General features: G+C 45.1%; 1 protein-coding gene and 1 long non-coding RNA gene across 2 annotated transcripts; both read left to right on the top strand.

The window, feature by feature from the left end:
* The first annotated feature begins 190 nt into the window (after positions 1-190).
* LOC308322346 lies at positions 191-7,996 on the top strand. Its single transcript, XR_013964695.1, has 3 exons — positions 191-312; positions 5,327-5,385; positions 7,893-7,996. It is a non-coding gene; the product is annotated as an uncharacterized lncRNA (long non-coding RNA).
* A 1,905-nt stretch (positions 7,997-9,901) lies between these two features.
* LOC308322683 (putative G-protein coupled receptor 174) lies at positions 9,902-17,103 on the top strand (the record flags this gene model as incomplete). Its single annotated transcript, XM_080774075.1, has 6 exons — positions 9,902-10,105; positions 10,707-10,876; positions 11,499-11,640; positions 13,014-13,178; positions 13,993-14,132; positions 15,135-17,103. 6 exons carry the CDS (start codon positions 9,902-9,904, stop codon positions 15,481-15,483), a joined length of 1,170 nt encoding a protein of 389 aa, XP_080630201.1. The 3' UTR covers positions 15,484-17,103.
* Between the last annotated feature and the right edge of the window lie 3,961 nt (positions 17,104-21,064).

Genomic DNA, 21,064 nt, shown 5'->3' with positions numbered 1-21,064 from the left:
TGCATGGTTTGTAGTGTTTGCAATATTACCATTTACTATATTTATAGTAGCTAATCATTGCTATAGCTACCAGACTACCAGAGGATGACTGCTGGCCTGTTGGTCTGTGTCTGTGTTTGTCTGTGCCATTCTTCAGCACACAGGGAGGCTTCAAAAAACGGACAGTGTCCAGTGTCAGCCTCACACAGAAGTGTGACCTCACTGACCTCTCCCCTCCCTCCCCCATCCCATCTCTCCCTTTGGTGACCATCATGCGTGGAGGTTTAGGCAATCTGAGAACCCATCGTCAAAAAGTAAAGGAAGGAAAAGGAGGTAGGTTTGTTTGTTTGTTTGTTTGTTTGTTTGATTGATTGATTGAAGTGTATTGATTGATTGAGTACCTACATTTCAAGCACAACTCAATACAATGAAACTGTTGACTGGACCAGGGGTCAACAACATGTCTGGTCTTGTCCGTGGTAAATTTGAGATTTTCTGCTTTGAAGGAGTCAAGGGATGCACATGTCTTGATGACTGTTGGTAGGGCGTTCCACATTTTGGTGGCATAGGAGCAAAATTAATTTAGTCCCTAGCTTGCTTGTGCCGAATCTGGGTTGCACATGGTTTGTTGAACTTTGTGGGTGTGGACTTAACAGTAAGCGTCCACATTTAAGGAAGTAGATTTAGACAGGTTAATGGGTATCTTGGTGGTAGCGAATCTTGTGAATGTGAACCAGACTCACTGAAATATCCTGTACTCTGTCGTCAACCCTGCGTGTGTGCGTGCGTGCATGTGTGTCATGTGTGTGTGCGTGCGTGGTTGGTTGGTTGATGCGAGGAGGAGGAAGGTTGAAATGATTGTGTTGATAATCTGACTGCTGTAACTGCTGCGTGTCTCTCTCTCTCCCACGCACACACTTCCTGCTCTGATGATGGGGGTGATTCATAACATAACTGAATGTTTCTACTGTAGCTATGTTTTTTTTAAACATGAGTATATACTTCTACCTCACAACTACATCAACACGTACGCCTCCATGTCCTTCCTGGTGAGTGTAAGGCCCAGGATTCCAACCCCATCCATCCATGTCCTTCCTGGTGAGTGTAAGGCCCAGGATTCCAACCCCATCCATGTCCTTCCTGTTGAGTGTAAGGCCCAGGATTCCAACCCCATCCATGTCCTTCCTGTTGAGTGTAAGGCCCAGGATTCCAACCCCATCCATGTCCTTCCTGTTGAGTGTAAGGCCCAGGATTCCAACCCCATCCATGTCCTTCCTGGTGAGTGTATAAGGCCCAGGATTCCAACCCCGGTGGGTCAGGGACGTCTCCCTGGATGGTGGGGCCCGCGGTCAGGGAAGTCTCCCTGCCATTCCCTGCAGCTGGACTCTTTTCCCCTTGGATTCCTTAGATACCCAAAAGGTAGATCGCGATCTACCAGTAGATCACAAAGGCTGTGCAGGTAGATCACATGACATGCCCCTAAAGAATATTTAAATTAAATATATAAAAGACAATATTCTTGGCATCTGCCACTTGAATTAAAGGCGACTTGATTGATTGACTGACATCAAAATGCGCCTGTCACCTCAAATCCGCAATGCAACATTTTGTTTTCAGTGTTGCAATACAGTATGTGCACTAACATTGGTAGCATTATAAATTGCCGCTATTCCAAAAGCACCCTCAGGTAGGCTATTTTCAGGTGGGTATATCTTGTTGAGCTGGTCATTTTGAAAGTAGCTCTCAAGTCAAAAAAGGGTGGGCACCCATGCCTTAGATTATTACGCAACTCCTCAAATCCACCATGCCCTTTTCCACCTGTGACTGTATTCCAAACTTTGCTGGCCCACAATCAGCTACCTGGCCTGGCTGGCAGAGACGTGTGTTTTAGGTTAGAGTGCTTTTAAAACATCACTAGAATGTACGTTTTAAACTCACAGCTGAGCCAGTTGAACTCCATGTCAATAAACTCTGCATGCATGTTAACTTTGACCGCTGATATTAAAACGTGTGAGTTTTGCCAAAAGCCAGCGTGGGAAGAGGAAGTGATTTGAGAGGTTCCCAACGAACGCACGGCACAGCCCAATTATCTCTGTCAGGATATCATACATACATGCAGCCCTGTGTGTGTGTGTGTGTGTGTGTGTGTGTGTGTGTGTGTGTGTGTGTGTGTGTGTGTGTGTGTGTGTGTGTGTGTGTGTGTGTGTGTGTGTGCGTGCATGCACCTGTGTGTCCCCGCAACTATCTTGCATGCCGAGGCAGTTCAGTGTCTATTTGAACCTGCATTTATAATATCATTCTTTCTCTAATCCTGACATTTTAGTCCTCCCTTATTTCCAAGAAAAAGATTAAATCTCACATTTTCTCTAGGTTATATTAACAACATATCATATTATAATAATGAATTTATTATGAATGTATTATATTAACAACCGGTATCATATTATAATGCAGTGGTTCTCAAAGTGGGATCCGGGGACCCCCAGGGGTCCTTGAGGGAGTTCCAGGGGGTCCCCATGGCTAAATGATAGTTTGGAACCAAATGGACCCTTATGGGTCTGTAACTCTGAGAATGTATACAAATGGAACCAATTGGACCCGTCAAAATTAACATTAATTTTACAATAAATTGGGGTCCCAGAGATAGAAATGCAATTAAATGGGGGGTCTGTAGACTAATGCATGTCAAACTGGGGGTCCTTGAAATTAAACGGGTTGAGAATCACTGCTAGAGGCGTAAAACAAATCTTCTCTTATGGGGGTCCCTGGAATATCTTTTCAAAATGGGAGTCCGCGGGTTAATTAGTGTCAATTTGGGGGTCCTCGAATGTTTGGGAACCAGTTATAATGTTTCCGAATGTATTGTATTAATATATCAGTGACAGTATCATATTATAATGTATATGTCTGTACATCAGCTTTCAGCTTTCTTTTCCATTTTAAAGTATTTTATACTAAGTATTTTATATGTTAAGTATCAAAGTACATAACAATATTCAATACTTTGAATTACATTCAGATACAGGGCTACATGTCATCATAGGAAAAGAGAAGGGAACCCGCACACTCATATGCTCCAAAAGATACATTTATTGACGACGTTTCGAGCCAATTAGGCTCTTCATCCGGTCAAAACGTTTAGAAAGCGGGTTCCTTCTCTTTTCCTATATGTCACTTTTTGAACCCAGCACCTCCACTAAGTGACGTGCATGTTTTACTATAGTTTCTACATGTCATCATAGAAATACATCAAAGTTACAGTTGCTCATGTCATCAAAACAAGACATTCTGCTTCATAAGCATTTTGGGGGTAAACATCAATAAAGCGCTCACCGTACGTCCAGTCGGCCACTGAGCCGTGATCAAATGAGGGCAAAACAGAACACATGTATACATTACAACGATCACAGTACCTGAGCTGGGTTTTATAGTGCTAGAGTGGGACAGTTTAATTGCCCACTCGAGTCCATGTTTTTTATTTCTCCTTTTAAGTTCAGTTCTTATTTGTTTAAAAACAGTGTTTGCATCTATTATATTATATTATAACATTGGCCGTTGCAATTTTGCACAGAGTCTTCCAAATCTTAAAAACAGCCACACAAATATACAAACCCAAAATAAATCATAGTTTTCTTTTCCACAGTTAAAATGACCGTTTATGTTTTTGTGACATGGCACAGAGTATTAAGAGGATAGAGACTGAACTGGCGCGAAGCTCCGCCCCTCCGCTATTCATGTCAGTGGAAGTTGCTCAGTGGCGTTTTGAAGCTGCCGGAGGGACCGTCTATTTCCGCCTTTTTGGGCGCATTTCCGCATTTGACCAAAATTTGGAGGTCAAATGCGGAAGTGCAACCGAGCACTCAATGTTAAAGCCCAGCTGCACGGGGTTTCCTCGTCATGAATCCACGGGTCCACCTGCAGTCCTTCCTCTTACCACTAGGGCCCAGCGCTTCAACATTGGAGTGCCTAGCTGGCCCCTTGTATGGCACCCTTTGCACCTATATGGCGCGTCTTGCCCCAGACTGCTTGCGACCTGCTACACTGAGTATATGACCTGCTACACTGAGTATATGACCTGCTACACTGAGTATATGACCTGCTCCACTGAGTATATGACCTGCTACACTGAGTATATGAAGTGTCAGATGGTCTCCAACTCCTCACAGTCTGGCATGGGGCGTTAATGTCCAGTTAGAGAGCCTGGACATGTCTTTGATGATATTCCCTGACCAGCAGTTTCCTGTTGTTCCGTGTGTGTGTGTGTGTGTGTGTGTGTGTGTGTGTGTGTGTGTGTGTGTGTGTGTGTGTGTGTGCGTGCGTGTGTCACCTCGTCATCAACTCTTGCTGGTTAATATGTCTCATTATACTGATTATAGTATTGAGTTCAAACTGGTGGAAGAGACTTGCTGACTGTGTGTGTGTGTGTGTGTGTGTGTGTGTGTGTGTGTGGGTAGCCGTTTACTAGATGTTCTATTAATGCTGCTAAAAGCCAACATGGTTTACTTTACATACAGAGAGAGGGGCGGGCGGTAGTGGGTCAGGGGTAGAGGGTTTACTTTAGAGTGACCAGATGGGAACAGCGACATTCCCGGTTCGATCCCTGTGGGCTCCCCCGGAGTTAGTGTCGAAGTGTCCTTGATCAAGACTCTGAACCCCTAATTGCTCCTGATGTGCAGGTTGGTGCCTTGCATGGTTTCCGCTGCCATCGGTGTATGAATGTGTGTGTGAATGGGTGAATGTAATGCACAATCTATGGCAAGCGCCTTGGATAAAAGGTGCTTTATAAATCCACCATTTACCATTTTATAGTGTGTAAATGACAGAGCAGGCAGGCAGGCAGAGACAGCATTTTATGTAGACATCTAAGCACTCTGTAGTCAAGTGTATGCGCATATACGGTATTCAGGTTCTTAGCTTAAGCATGATTCATGATGACTATTTGTATGTATTTGATGTATTACCATGTTTTGTTCTTGCTTACTATAAATCACTCTGGATTAAGAGTGTCTGATGAATGCCTAAAAATTGCAGGCAGGCTGCTCAATATATTATAGCAGAAGGACTGTGTGGTGGAGTGGAGTGAAAGTGTCCCTTCAAACCCCTCCCTTCATCACACACACACACACACACACACACACACACACACACACACACACACACACACACACACACAGGAAGCTCTATCTGTGCTAAAACTACGAGAGAGAGAGAGAGAGAGAGAGAGAGAGAGAGGGAGAGAGAGAGGGGAACGGAAGGCGGGACTTAAAAAAAAACTAAAAAAACTTAATGTAATTTCATTTCTCTCTGAGGTCCTGACTGTCCTGTGTCGCGTGTGTCCTTCTGTTAGACGGGCGGTCACTGAAACTACACCTGGACAGAAACCATGCACACCTGGACATGATCGAGGTAAAGATGTATTTATTTACTGTTACTGTATATTGATTCTAAACGATGCCGTCTGTCTGCATAATGAGAGATGACAGAATGATATGAAGTAGTAGGTGTGGTTCAGAGTGTGTGTGTGTGTGTGTGTGTGTGTGTGTGTGTGTGTGTGTGTCTGAGACTCTCTGAGTGAGAGATGAGAGAATGCTTGTGCCGTGGAGTCATCACAGCCTCATGGGAGAGTTTCTACACTGTGTGGAATGTCTGACATGCAGAGAGGGAGAGAGAGAGAGAGAGAGAGAGAGAGAGAGAGAGGGGGGGGACGACACACACAGAGAGAGAGAGAGAGAGAGAGAGAGGGGGGGGGGGGCAGAGAGACAGAGAGAGAGAGAGGGGGACACAGAGAGAGAGGGGGGGGAGACACAGAGAGAGAGAGGGGGGGGGCAGAGAGAGATAGGTTGTAGTTGTAGGACTTTAATGACTGGTCTAACCAATGACTAGTCTAAACCAAGTACTGTCTAACTCTAAACTAAGTACTGCACCCCAGAGACAGAGAGAGGGGGAGCAGCAGAGTGAGAGAGAGGGGGGGAGGGGGAGAGACAGAGAGAGAGAGAGAGAGAGAGAAAGATAATGGGGGGGGGGGGGGGGGTGAGAGTCTTCCTGACATGTATGTGTGTTCCTCGTGCGTACACACTGTATGTGTGCAGAGTCCATCTCCTGTGTTTTTGAGGTAGGCCTATACTGTTTATGTGTGTGTGTGTGTGTGTGTGTGTGTGTGTGTGTGTGTGTGTGTGTGTGTGTGTGTGTGTGTGTGTGTGTGTGTGTGTGTGTGTGTTGACGGTACACTGTAATGTGTGAGCACATGCACATCACAACAAGACAGACAGACAGACGGACAGACGGACAGACAGACAGACGAGGTGATGATGTGATGAACATAGAGAGAAGTGTTGCATGATTGCACCATCAGAGCAACAGGTCTGTAGACATGCCTCCGATATTCAGGAAATGACAAGACGGAATGTAAGGCTCTCATAGTGTTACAAATAATATATGGTGCAAGTGCCATCCAACCGTTTCTCTAATTTCTTTGAAAGTGTCCATGTCTCGGAGCCATAGAGTAGAATCGGCTCAACGGTCGTCCTACATATTTTTACTTTTATAGCTGGGATGACCAGATCTCATGCATGTCATTGCAGGCTGACCAGGCCTTGCCCTTCCTATAGTTTGAGAGTCCTTTTGAGATGAAGATATATAGTCCTCAACCTGTTTCACATGTGTTGTTAAGTGTTTTCATAATGTGGTTATTGTTGGATTTGCATATACAGTATATTTACGTATTCAGTTTTCGTCTCGTTGAGATAAAGACCAACAGGCCTGCTATAAAGAGACTGAAGGAGAGCCTGAGCGTGTTCCAATGATTGACTGACTGATAAGCGTGATGATGTCATCAGCGAAGTCAGTGGCGGTTAGGTACGTTTAGCCAGGACAGAGGTCAGAAGAACAGTGGTCATTGACTTCTGGTGCGTTTTTAATACAGTGGTTCCCAAAAATCAATCAAGGACCCCCGAAATGATACTCATTAGCCTGCGGACCCCCATTTGAAAATATATGCCAGGGACCCCCAATAAGAGAAGGGCCCCCCGGTTTGACCTGAATTAGTCTATGCGGACTAACGCATTTAATGGCATGTCTATCTGCACCATGCAGTGCCAAGCACATCTTCCTGTTCCTCTAGAGCTGAGGAGAGCATGTGTGATTTCCTGTTTAGGGTGTTAGTTCCTGTTTAGGGTGTGTGTGTGTGTGTGTGTGTGTGTGTGTGTGTGTGTGTGTGTGTGTGTGTGTGCACACGCGTGTGTGCGTGCGTGCGTGACAAAGTGAAAGAGATGGTGAGATGTACACTGAACAATAACCTGTGTGTGTGTCTACTGTCTGTCCATGATGACTAGATATAAACTGTGTACAAACTAAATGTACATGCAAACAAAATGCAAAACAACTCTTCTCACTGAGCCGAAAAGCATGCTGGAGCGATGTCACGTAAACACACGCACATTTTTAGTTCTTTTTTTTTAATCCGCAAAATTACAATTAACTTTACAGGGAAACAAATATAACGGGGTTGACAGTTCATGCAGGGCACACATGGCACCTTATCCACCACGCAGACAAACTTGTATTTGGCAAGATGTTTGCCTTTTGCTCTTTCGTTAGGCCTCTCGTGGTCAGTTTATGCACATGGCCCAGGCTTCCAAAATATCAGCATGACGAATCTACATCCATATCCAAGGTTTTGTTATGATTCCAAGTAATGGTTGGCACTTAGAATGTTTATCTTGGAATGCCTGGTCCATGTACAAATCAAAGACACAGCCCACACATGCACGCACGCGCGCGCGCACGCACACACACACACACACACACACACACACACACACACACACACACACACACACACACACATGCAAAAGAACAGTCTGGTCTGCCTTTTTTAACAATTTACATTTTTTCCCCCCTGTCTTTCCGGACAGGGTCGGTGATACAGGGGAGGGAATGTCTTCGGGGACAACACCAACGTTTGGGACCAGCTAGGAGGACCCGTCTCAACCCGGCAGTGGTGAAAAACGTATACTCACATTTGGTACTTTTCCGCTTAAAAATTATACCCCTGCACAATTTTGTAACCCATTTATTTTTTTATCTGGTGCCAATTGCCTTTAAAGCTGTAATGCTGGGCGCTTACGCTCCCTCTGCCAACCTGGGGAGAGCCCCGAACCGAGCTCAGCTCATGCTGAAGGTGCTGATCATAAAGCTTGTGAATCTGCTATTTTGGACCAGCTGATGTGAAAGTGGTTAAGGATCAATAATGATTAATAATTATCTCCAAACATCGATGTGTTTGTGCTTATACTTCTTCAGGACATTGACCTTTGACCCTCGGCCCAGCCTGGCGTGAGGCCGGAGACTAAAGCGTTGTATTGACCAATGAGGCGACATAGGAGGTCGGAGACTAAAGCGTTGTATTGACCAATGAGGCGACAGAGGTCATCCTTAAAGGTACGGTAAGTGACCTTTCTCTTGGTTCAATGTAACACTTTTTAAACTAAAACAAACAAATAAATACCAAAAACATAACATAAAATCACTTACGGTACAGCGGGGTCTTCAATGTGTTTCAGGTCAAGGACCCCTTTGGCTGAGAGAGACGAAGCATGGGGACCCCCACTAGATATTGTATAAAACTGTGTCTATGAGTATGAACAAATTCTGGGGGGGAACCCCTGTTGGGGGTCTTGTTGCTATATATGTACAGTTGTACAGTATACGTTTTCTTTTATGTGTATTTATTTTTTCAGAAAACGTAGGTCAGAATTTAAAAGGCGTTTTTTAGAATCGGCCTCAGTCCTAAATGGCGTAATATAGACTTGTTTGACGGCAGTGTTTTTTCATTTCAATTCAACCTCTCAACACTTGACCAATTGGCTCTTGCACTTGGTCTGATCCTGTTCCCCTCTAGACCAATCATCATTGGCGAACATAGCCGATCTCACGATGCGAATTATAATTATGTATGATCTGCGATTTGCGTGAACCAATAAGAGCACTGCTTCGCCAACGTTTTAGCCACTTTGACGTCACGTGACCCAAGAGAGACTTTTAGATTAGTTTGCCTGCGGGACACAAACTAGTGAAAATAGCACATCTACGAGAGTTGTTAGTTATTTAGTTATTTAGTTAGTTTATTTATTTCGGTCATTTAAAAAACAAACGATACAGTTGTTTAGCACACAGTAGGCATTACACACTTTAGCAGTACGAGCATGTAGATATGTAGATCGGCCATTTTCCCTACTTAGTTCTCTAATTTATGGAATTCATGGATTTATGGGAAGCAAACTAATGACTGATGATATGTTCTTGTTTTACTTATGATCCTAGATTACTATCTCTATGCGTCTGATACATTATGGAGCGTTGCAGTCCCGCCCGCTTTCATGACTACGCCAGGCCCAGGAAATGATTCCCAATGCATTTTTCCCAGAGACATTTAAAAAAGTATTCATTTTAAGACCTTATAAGCGTCGTACAAAGCCAACTCAAGTTGTAACAAATCATGACAACAAACACAATATTTTGGACCAAACAAATAATTACAAAGAAGAAAAAAGCCTTTTTTTCCCCTTCTTTCGAATTCTTTGTTTGGCCCAAAACATTGTGTTCATTGTCATGATGTGTTACAACTGGAGTTGGCTTTGTCCGCAGCGTGAACATCTTTAAATAAATACTTTTTGAAAGTCTATGAGGAAAATGAACGGGGGATTCTTTTCCGCGGGTCTCTCGAGGGGGCGGGACTGCAACGCTCTATTACCTATTCTGTTGTTCTTGCTTACTGTAAATCACTCTGTACTGTAAATCACTCTGTACTGTAAATCACTCTGGATTAAGAGCGTCTGCTAGACGGCTAAATCGTAACTTGTTTTCAAGTCTGGTCGGTGAAACGCCCGGAGGAGGAGGAGGAGGGAGGGGGGCGGGCGCTACGATGTCGTCAGCCAATCAGAGCTGCAGCGGCGTGGACGAGCTGCAGAGCTACCAGCACCAGGTGTACGCGGTGGTCTACAGCGTCATCATGGCGCCGGGCCTTCTGGGTAACGTCCTGGCGCTCTGGGTGTTCCGCATCTACGTCAAGGAGACCAAGAAGGCCGTGATCTTCATGATGAACCTGGCCGTGGCCGACCTCATGCAGGTATACATACAGCTGCATTGTTTTAGTCTCTTGAATAGTTTTCATTTAGTTTTAGTCACCTGGAATGTCTTAGCGATAGTCTAGTTTTAGTCGACTAAATATCATACGGTTTTTAGTCTACTAAATCTACAGTTGATTTTAGTCGAACACAATGTATTTTGGCGGGCCTTCATGCCGTCGTAATGACTGATTCTTTTCACTTTCACCCATTCATACACACATTCACACACCGATGGCAGAGGAGACCTGCATACAAGTCACCAACATCGGCCATCGGGAGCAATTAGGGGTTCAGATTCTTGCTCAAGGACACTTTGACTCTGGGGGAGCCCACATGTAGGGATCGAACTGGGAACCTTGCAGTTCCATATATATTTAACATGTTTCCTTGCTTCCCCAGGTTCTCTCCTTTCCTCTAAGGATCTAGTTTCTATCTGAACCACAGTGGATCAGTTCCATATAGTTGACATGTCTCCTTCCTTCCTTCCTTCCTTCCTTCCCCAGGTTCTCTCCTTTCCTCTAAGGATCTACTATACTATCTGAACCACAGTGGATCAGTTCCATATAGTTGACATGTCTCCTTCCTTCCTTCCTTCCCCAGGTGCTTTCCCTGCCTCTAAGGATCTACTACTATCTGAACCACAGCTGGCCGTTCGGACATGCTCTGTGCATGCTGTGTTTCTACCTGAAGTACGTCAACATGTACGCCTCCATCTACTTCCTGGTGTGTGTGAGCGTGCGCCGCTGTGAGCTCATCATGAGGCCTCTCAGGTATACGTACAGTATACACGCGCGTGTGTGTGTGTGTGTGTGTGTGTGTGTGTGTGTGTGACCCACGGGTCTCCCGCGTGGAGAGCCAACATCTTATCCACTAACTAAGCCAAAGGGAATTCCCTATATGGCTCGGGGAAGATATTAAACTCTTAGGGCCGATTCATACTCCTATTTTAGAGCCGAATAAAAGTCGGTTCGGCTCTGTAGAGCCTACAATTTGACGTCATTTGGCTCTGTAGAGCCTACAATGTGACGTCATTTGGCTCTGTAGAGCCTACAATTTGACGTCATTTGGCTCTGTAGAGCCTACAATTTGACGTCATTTGGCTCTGTAGAGCCTACAATTTGACGTCATTTGAGGTTCGGGGGGGGCGGGTACCGTCGTAAAGTCGGCTCTTCGGTGCTACTGAAAATCATTTCGGCACTACAGCGCCGAAACAGCGGTAAAATAGGAGTATGAACCGGCCCTTAAGGTCACCAGGCTGAGGTTGTGAACCATGCACTCTGCTGCAGCACTATATATGCAGGGAGTCTCATTCAGTCGGACGAATAATGAATGGAAACTATATTCATAACAATCATGTGAACAATAATGGTGTGATTATTATTATTCTCTCAGGTACAACTCGTCCAGGAGGAAGGGAGACGTGTGTATCTGTGCGGCGGGCTGGCTGCTGGTGTGTCTGGGCTGTCTGCCGTTCCCCCTGCTCAGGAACCCCCCCAAACAGCTGCTGGGCAACGCCTCCTCGGGACAGCAGCCGGTGAGTAGGAGCAGTGTTGTTTTTGGCTGCAAATCTCTATTTTTAGTTTTTAGTCTCTTGAATAGTTTTCATTTAGTCTTATAGTCACATTTTAGTCACCTGGAATGTTTTAGTGTTTTTAGTCTAGTTTTAGTCGACTAAATATCATGAGATTTTGGTCGACTAAATCTACAGTTGATTTAGTCTTTTGGTGGGCCTTGATGCCGTCGTAATGGCTGTTTTTACACCTGCTGAAAATAGCCGATCTACAAGCTCACAACGTGTCGCACTGTGACGCATTGTGAGCTTGTAGATCTGCTATTCTCGGTGCCGTGTCATTAGTCAGAAGGTTCATTGTTCCGAAATGACTATCCCTATATCTCTAACCCTAACCTAAACCTAACCGCAAGCACGGGAGCAAACCTAAACCTAGTCTAGTTTTTATTTGTTGTCAGTATATTTAGTCTTAGTTTTAGTCATCATAGCTTAGTTTTCATGTAGTTTCCATTTAGTTTTCGGCAGTGGAAAAAGGTAGTCGACAAACAATTTCCGTCTTAGTTTTAGTCTGATGACGTAGCCTACTGTATCAGCAACAACGTAACAGGAGACGTTATGAAAAGTGAGTCAACAGCCTGTTGGCCAGATTGAGTAGCAAAGTGACCAAACAATTGACGGAACGCATGCAGTGAAGCAGGCTGGAACCCAGGCTATGGCAGAGGCCTTAAGGGCCACAAATGGGCCATTAACTTCATAATGATGCAATTGCAAAAGTCCCCTTTGGTATAGACAGGGGCCTTAGGAATCTGGAGGCCAGTTTCAAGACCAAATATGAGGCCCCCTATACCTATGACATAATTATTTTGTTGATACAGCCGTATTGAAACAAACAGTTTGACTGTTCAATATCATACGCAGCCATTACTCTCGACAATAATTAGCAACAACAACAACACCTCTCCTCATCCTGTCGTCCCTTCCCAATTAAAGTGTCTCCTCTTAACCTCCCAATGCTGTACATTTTACCCAGGTTATTAACATAAAATAGGTGTAACTTAACATTGTGGGAGAGAGCAAGGCAGTGAGTGAGCTTGGAAAAAGCTTGGAGGCTCCCCTGAGGGTGGAGGCCCGTTTCACTTGAAACTGGTGAAACATAGCTAAGGCCTCCTATGGGTATGGAATCACTGCTTAGGGCCATAGGAAAAGATGTTAATGGTATTAGATAGATCACCCTTCATTTCTGAAATACACACTCCTTTGAGCCTCCAATGCTTTAGAACAGGGCTTCTCAACGTTTTTGGCTGTAAAGGTATAGGCCTATACTTCCATAACCAAAGGAGACAGCTTTATGCTCGAAGCTAAATGTTGCTGGACCTCTCTCTCCGTTACACACACAGGTGTGCTTCTCGGAGCTGCCCATGGCCTCGGTCAGCCCTCTGGCCGCCTGGACGCTGCTGGTCAGCGCAGAGCTGCTGGGCTTCGTGGTGCCTCTGGTCCTGGTGGTGGGCTGCACGTACCTGACCGCCGCCAGCCTGCGGGAGCACCGGCACGGAGCCGTGCAGGTAACTGTCATTACATTACATTACATTACAAAGACACAGAGTGCAGGTACGAAGCACTGGGAACTATCATCACATTACATTACAAAGACAGGTACAAAACCATCGCTATACATTACACAGACAGACACAGAGCACTCAGGATGGTGTTAATATAAAGTTTAAATGAACCCATTCTGACCTCAGATCAGATTCTAAAAATGTCTGTTTGAATGACAGTTTTCTGAAAAAGCTATGTTTCTATGTCAGTCGTCCTTCGATTTTTCAAAAATAGCAGACCTACAAGCTCGTAGCGCGCCACTCGGTGGCGCGCTATGAGCTTGTAGATCTGCCATTTTTCAATAGCTAAAACATAACATGATGCTAACACGAAAAGGGGTTCCCGCCCAAAATGGATTAATATAAAGTTTAAATTAATGTAACTGTGTCCACACCCACATCGACACCACCATCCGGTCCGCCTATACTTCCACCTCAGAAACATAAACCGCCCCTCCTAGTCCCTAACTCCTCACAGTGCCGCAATCCTGGTTCACTCTCAAAACCCACCTGTTTAGGCAGGCTATATGACTCTGTGTGACCTCTGTGTCTTCTGCTGCAAGCTGTGCCCTAGTTTTGTTCTGCTTTTAACTGTGTTCTTGGTACTTTTTTTAACCTGTACGGCGACCTTGAGTGCCCTGAAAGGCGCCTTATAAATAAAATGTATTATTATTATTATTATTAGGACCATATTATGAAGAATGTAACTGTGGACCATAATTATTATATGAATGCTACTGTCTCTAGGACCATATTATATGAATGCTACTGTCTCTAGGACCAGGGTGAGAAGCGGAGGGCTCTGAGGATGGTGCTGAGCTGTGCCGTTGTGTTCCTGGTCTGTTTCGTACCGTACCACGTCACCATGCCGCTGGACTTCCTGGTGAAGTCGGGCGCGCTGGGCAGCTGCGCCCTGCGGTATGGATGGAACCATAATCCTTATTTACTATCGTTTGTCGTGATTTAAAAAGAAAAAAATCGTATCGTGGAGATTTTAATTCAGGGCTTAGTTGACATTAAGGCTTGTCCTGTTGGTGCATTAAAATGTACTTGTCCGTTGGGCAAGTACATTTTTCTGTGACGCTCCTAGCAGCCAACAATATTGTCGGACATTATTGTCTGTCTTTCCTAATAATCACCTATCCAATATTGCCATTTATTTTCAGGCTATTTACTGGCCATCATCAGCACGTCTTTCTTTAGTTTCAAACAGCCCTAGAATGTCTGTGAGCTCGTGCTCCGGACAAGTGACTTTTGTGCCCGAACAAGTGAATGGGAAATTTACTTAAAACTTGTCTGGTCAAGCCCTGAAATGTATTATGAAGTTACATACACTATAGGATGAATTATATTAGCTTTAGTTGAGCTGCAAATTCATGCAGTGTCACTTAAACCCCTCTATACTAGACAAAGAGTGCATTTGGTACGGCCTTATTTCACTACACTACAGCTACACAAATTATGAGCTCACCTTTTTGTAAGCTTGTAGATCGGCCTTTTTCTTTGGCGGACGTTCCCCCATGAATGAATAGGTTTCAAGTGGGTTAAACAAAAGTAACCAGCTCAGTGGCCTTGTGGTTAGAGTGTCCGCCATGAGACTGGGAGGTCGGGGTTCAATCCCCGGCCAGGTCATACCAAAGACTTTAAAAAATGGGACCCGGCCAGTGCCTCCCTGCTTGACACTCAGCATCAAGAAGGTTGGATTGGGGCTAAGTCCCCGCGACATACTAGCGTTATTTCCAGGGGGTGTACTTGTACATCAAGCTGCCTCACGCTACAGAAACAGGAGATAGGCTCCTGCCCTATGGGCCTCATGGCTCGGCAAGGCTACTTACTAAAGAAAAGTATCATTTACATTTTTGATCACATTTTATTCTATTGTATGTCATTGTTTCATTTGGTCCCATCCCTGACCCTCAGGGAGCTGGTGCTGCGCTGCCACCCCTTCACGCTCTGCCTGGCCAGCCTCAACTCCACCCTGGACCCTCTCATGTACTACTTCACCACCCAGGAGTTCTGGAGGCGGCTGAGCCGCCCGGAGCTCCTCCCCGACAACCTGCTGGCGTTCCACCCCGGCAGGACTTTCTCCAACGTCACCGAGGAGGAGAACCTGGCGTTCAGCGGACAGTTGTCCGAGGTTGCGGACGAGGAGTTGGAGGAGGAGGAGGAGGAGGCCAAAGGCCGCTCGGACGAGGACATGCTAGAGCCCGAGTGTTGTTTTCAACGGACCGCCAGCAACCAACCACTAAAACCCACAGAGACGTCGTGACTTGTTGTTTGAGGAGCATTCATGTTCAACCTCGTGTTCGTATAATTGGTGCTCACTAACTAATGTTCATGATATGAGGGCACCGTTCTACTTGGTATAGTCACTAATGAGACACAGAGATTTAGAATGAGCAGCCTCAGTAGAGACCAATTATATGAAGATGAGGTTGAAAATGGCCTCCTTTAAACCACAGAGCTAATGACAGAACAGCACCTTTAAAGGTAAACAGAACGATGTGTTTACACTCAAAATGTGAAAAAGAATGTTTTTTTTTAAATACCCAGCTAGACTATTTTTAAGTAAAGTATAAAAATTGCGTTTTTTCCGTAACACAATGTCTATTTTTTGTATATATTTCCTGTTATGAGAGACCATTATCTCTACAGTGCAAGTTACTGTGAGTATTTCTCCTACTGTATCAAAAGAGGTGTCGGAAACAAAAATTATTCTATGCAGTACCTCCTATTCCATCCATCCAGCCAGCCTTCCATCCATCCATCCATCCATCCATCTTCACCCGCTTATCCGTAGTCGGGTCGCAGGAGCAACAGCTCCAGCAGAGCGCTCCAGACTTCCCTCTCCAGAGCAACTTCCTCCTGGGAGACTCCGAGGCGTTCCAAGGCCAGTGTGGAGATATAATCCCCCCCCATCTGGTCCTTGGTCTGCCCCGGGGGTCTCCTCCCAGTGGGACGTGCCTCGAGGACCTCCCTAGGGAGACGCCCGAGAGACATCCTAACCAGATGCCCGAACCACCTAACTAAGCTGGCTCCTTTCCAAGCGAGGAAGCAGCGACTCTACTCCGAGCCTCTCTCACGTGACTGAACTCCTCACCCTCATCTCTAAGGGAGATGCCAGCCACCCGTCGGAGAAAACTCGCTTGTATCCGCGACCTTGTTCTTTGGGTCATGACCCACACATGACCGGTGACTCGGTGGGTGTATAGGAACAAAGACTGACTGGTACACAGATATAATGAATAAATATGAATGCACCTAATGGAGATACACATACAGAGCATACAGAAAACGGTAGCCTAAATATATGGAACCCAAAAAGGTTCTATATTGGTTATTTTCTTTTATTTTAATAGAATCTCAATGCCATAGCCTACTGCAGTGGTCACTATAAGCTTGCCTTTAATTGTTTCACTTTATTTTTATCTTCATAAAACAGCAGTCCTGAGTGTAGTGATATATATGTAATATTCAATCTGTTATACAGTATAATGTATTTATCTGTTGCACAAAGCTAGACATGTATGCATATTATATATTGTAATATAATTTTATTTTTTATTTTAACTTATTTATTTGAAAGAACCCACGGGATTGTTTTAATATAACCTAGTTCTATTCGGTACAGCATGCACACAGAATGTCCACCCGCTGTTTTAATCTAAACTGTGAATACATTTGATACAAATTGTGAAAATAGCAGATCTACAAGCTCACAAGAGGTCACGTTGTGAGGCACTGTGAGCTTGCAGATCGACTAGTTCTTATAGTATAGACTAGACACGAGTATAGTTTGTTGATTACTTTTGATAATAATTGTAATGCGGTATCAACAAAAGTGTCTTAAAAGTCCTTCAGTTGTCACTTCACTGTGATCTGGGGACCCCCTAACATCATGTGGGGACCCCCTAACATCATGTGGGGACCCCCTAACATCATGTGGGGACCCCCCCTGTGATCTGGGGACCCCCTAACATCATGTGGGGACCCCCCCTGTGATCTGGGGACCCCCTAACATCATGTGGGGACCCCCTAACATCATGTGGGGACCCCCTAACATCATGTGGGGACCCCCCCTGTGATCTGGGGACCCCCTAACATCATGTGGGGACCCCCTAACATCATGTGGGGACCCCCTAACATCATGTGGGGACCCCGACCCACAGGTTGAGAAACGGGGTCCTACAGCTCACATTCTTTGGAGCTGTGACCTGACCTTTGACCTTGTGTCCAGTCTGGTGATGACCACATTCTTCTCATGGAAGACAAGGAGCAGTGGTTCCGGGGACCCCCACAAAAACATACCCACCACTTTAACCCTATAATGTCTAAACTTATGGAGCTCACGGCTTGAAGGTCGCAACTTGTGAGCTTGTAGATCGGCTATTAAAAAAATGGATCATGGGGAAATGTGGAATATATATATTTTTATATTTTAACAACACAAACCTTGTCCCCTGCAGGCACAACAATATTTGAAGATGTCCACAGAGACAAATCCATATACATTTGGGGGTCCCTAATGAAACTGTGGGAACAACAACTGTCTTAACAGTGTTTTTGTCTGTGCTCTGCTGCGTTGTCTTTGCACTCCGATGTTATAGAGATTAAACTCAAATGTGAACTATCTTTCCTACGTGGCTGGTTTTACAGTTCAGAGTTCAGACTCACAAAGAACTCTGTGTTTTACACGTGATCCAGATCGAGTCTCGTCCTTGCTGACTGGGCTTATTTGGCTTTTGACCCAGGAAGGAACCAATGAAGTCAATCATTTAGAGAGATACTGTTTGTCCACAAATGCCAAATATGTTATTTGCTTTCAGCAGATTGTTTAGACAGCAAAGGTTTGATGTTTACCTAGTCGTGGCACCCTTGTTATTTTGGCACGTAACTGATTGTATTTAAATTATCCTGCTATTTACTGTGATCTTGTACTCTGTGTGCTGTCATTCTTAAGTGATGCAACCACTTCCTTAAGAAGTGGCAATGTGTGGGTGTGTCGAAAAAGCATGGTTGTTTTTCACCACCTTGCGCAACCTAACTCACACACAAACACACACACGCACATATGAACTGTATATTTCGGGTGTGCCAGTACAGTACAGTAGAGGGTACAGTAGACTGAGGGACCCCCACACGGTAACTCTGTCATTTCTCAACCGTTTCGGACGCGGGGAACTCCCCCACCCGGGGACCCCCACACGGAGTTGCACCACTTACTTCACATGGGTGTGATTTTTTACATAATGGATTGTTAATCAACCCTCAGTTCCACTGCTCAGAGCAGACAGCTAGGGTGAGTTTAGCTAGTGTGACTACGACCCCCTCTAGAGGTCGCACAGTGCAACAGCAAACACAGCACTCCCTCCTTTTAGCAAGCCTGCAGTCAACAGACACCACTTTAATTTATTTTGAATGACTGAAAAACGAGGCTAAATCTCAGTGCGGGCCCGCCCCCCCCCCCAGAATACACATTCTAAAGAAAATGAAAGTACTAGATCTTAGTATAACAAATTAAAAACATGTATAAAATGACTAGGTCGTCTATGTCATGAGGTTTCATTTAGTCAGGTTTCACCTGACAAAAAAAAGTAGAAAGGCCACCCACCCCTATATACTCAAGGCCACACACACACACACACACACACACACACACACACACACACACACACACACACAGGGCAGGGATGTAGTGGAGCGACCCATATCTCCCCCCTTGGCTTTGGTCAATAAGAAAGATGAACCACTGTGTCCATGATATCCTGGTAGTAGACTAGTACTGTGTTAAATGTGAACGCCAATCTGAGAACCCCATCGTCAAATATTCTGGAAAACAGCGACCCCTGTTGGCAGCAGTCTAGCAGAGCGCACACACCTGCGCGAGTGACAGCTAGTTGTTTGTTTGTTATCACGACGTCAACTTCACAAGCTGACCGTGCTGACGTTCAGTACTAAAAGAGTGAGATAAACATCTTATACCCTAATGTTACACACCTCGTGGATTAAGTAGAACATATGAGTTTTGACAGGGAGTTTAAACGTGTATGTTGTGACTCACTGACGGTTGGAAGAGGAATTCATTATCTCCATCCATTGCTTGGTCGTTTTCTAGGTGAGTTCAAGTTATATGCAGCTAGCTGCTTAGCATTCATATTTAGCCTGCCCTACGTGCATTCAGTATGTTGTTGTGTGTGTGTGTGTGTGTGTGTGTGTGTGTGTGTGTGTGTGTGTGTGTGTGTGTGATGGGGGGGTCGAGGCTTGCCCCATATACTATCCTACCTATACTACTACTACTACAACTACTACTAGGCCTACTTAGGCTACTACTACTACTACTACTACTAGTAAATGTAAATATCAGTTTTAAATTAAATCAGTGCTACAATGTTTTCACTGGATATTCACCCCATATTAGAGATGTTAAGGTTCATGTGATACATCATTGAATATGAGATAGATATAATGTTGTTGTGGGTGTGAACTTCGTTGACATTAAGGAAGTATTTTGACAGGTAGGCCTACATGGGTATCTTGGTGGTGTACTGCACTAGACTTCATCTGCCCTAGCCGCAATTTGCAACTCTAGATTTGCAAATTGCGGCTACATGATATATAGATAGATCGATAGATAGATAGATTCTTTATTTTTGTGTCATGCACCAAAGGCGCCCAGCCCACATGGACTTACAGGACACACCATATCAATGCTTCAATATTGCATTGTGTACAAGTCAAAATAATCTGTTTAATATTTAATCCCCATATAGGGGACATATCAGATATTAAACTGATAAGAACAGATACTACATCTGCCCCTACAAATGCAGTGCAGTGCGGTGGTATATTATTAGCATCGCAAAGCGAGGCTAGTAGCCTACTGCACAGCAGTGTTCTCAAAGTGGGGGTGTTCCAGGGGGTCCCTTCAGCTAAATGACGGTACTATTGACAGTTGCATGGGAACCAATAAATTGACCATTAAAAGGGTCCACTTGGTTCCATGTATACACTCAGAGCTGTGGGGGTCTTACAACTGTCTTTCTTTCTTTCGTTCCCAAGGATGCTTGCGGTGTCCCTCCCAGCCTACCCCAGAGCCCAGGAGCCATGTCCGTGGGGTTCCAGAGCCACAGTGACCCAGGCCCAGGTTAGGAGCCATGTCAGCGGGGTTCCAGAGCCACAGTGACCCAGGTTAGGAGCCATGTCAGCGGGGTTCCAGAGCCACAGTGACCCAGGTTAGGAGCCATGTCAGCGGGGTTCCAGAGCCACAGTGACCCAGGTTAGGAGCCATGTCAGCGGGGTTCCAGAGCCACAGTGACCCAGGTTAGGAGCCATGTCAGCGGGGTTCCAGAGCCACAGTGACCCAGACCCAGGTTAGGAGCCATGTCCGTGGGGTTCCAGAGCCACAGTGACCCAGACCCAGGTTAGGAGCCATGTCAGCGGGGTTCCAGAAGGAGAGGAATGTGCTGGAGAGCTTTCCATGATGGATGGAGGATGGAGATGACTGGAGACACCTCTGGAGGAGGACTCATCATGATGTCCATCATGGAACTGAACTGGACATCACTTGCCACTGTAAGGTAGGAAGCTTTTGTTTTCTGCTGCTGCTTGTGTGTTCTATATGCTGTGTTATTGTTATACTAATGTGATCTGAGCTGTTGTTTGTTCTGTTGCTGTCATTGTGGGACCACTGACTGTTTTGTGTCTCTGGAATTGAAGGTTGATGTTAATCTACAGACTTCGCATGCTGTGTTGTGTCTGATGTTGACGGTTATGAGCTGTGGCATGGTGGCTGTCATGTATAGGCTGTTTGTTATGAGCTGTGGCATGGAGGCTGTCATAAGTGTCATTCC

This window comes from Protomyctophum bolini (genome assembly GCF_963924005.1).
Source record: "Protomyctophum bolini genome assembly, chromosome: 10".
NCBI classification, from domain to species: Eukaryota; Metazoa; Chordata; class Actinopteri; order Myctophiformes; family Myctophidae; genus Protomyctophum; species Protomyctophum bolini.
The sequence above is the reverse complement of the archived record's forward strand: the minus strand, read 5'-3'. Positions and strand labels throughout refer to the sequence as shown.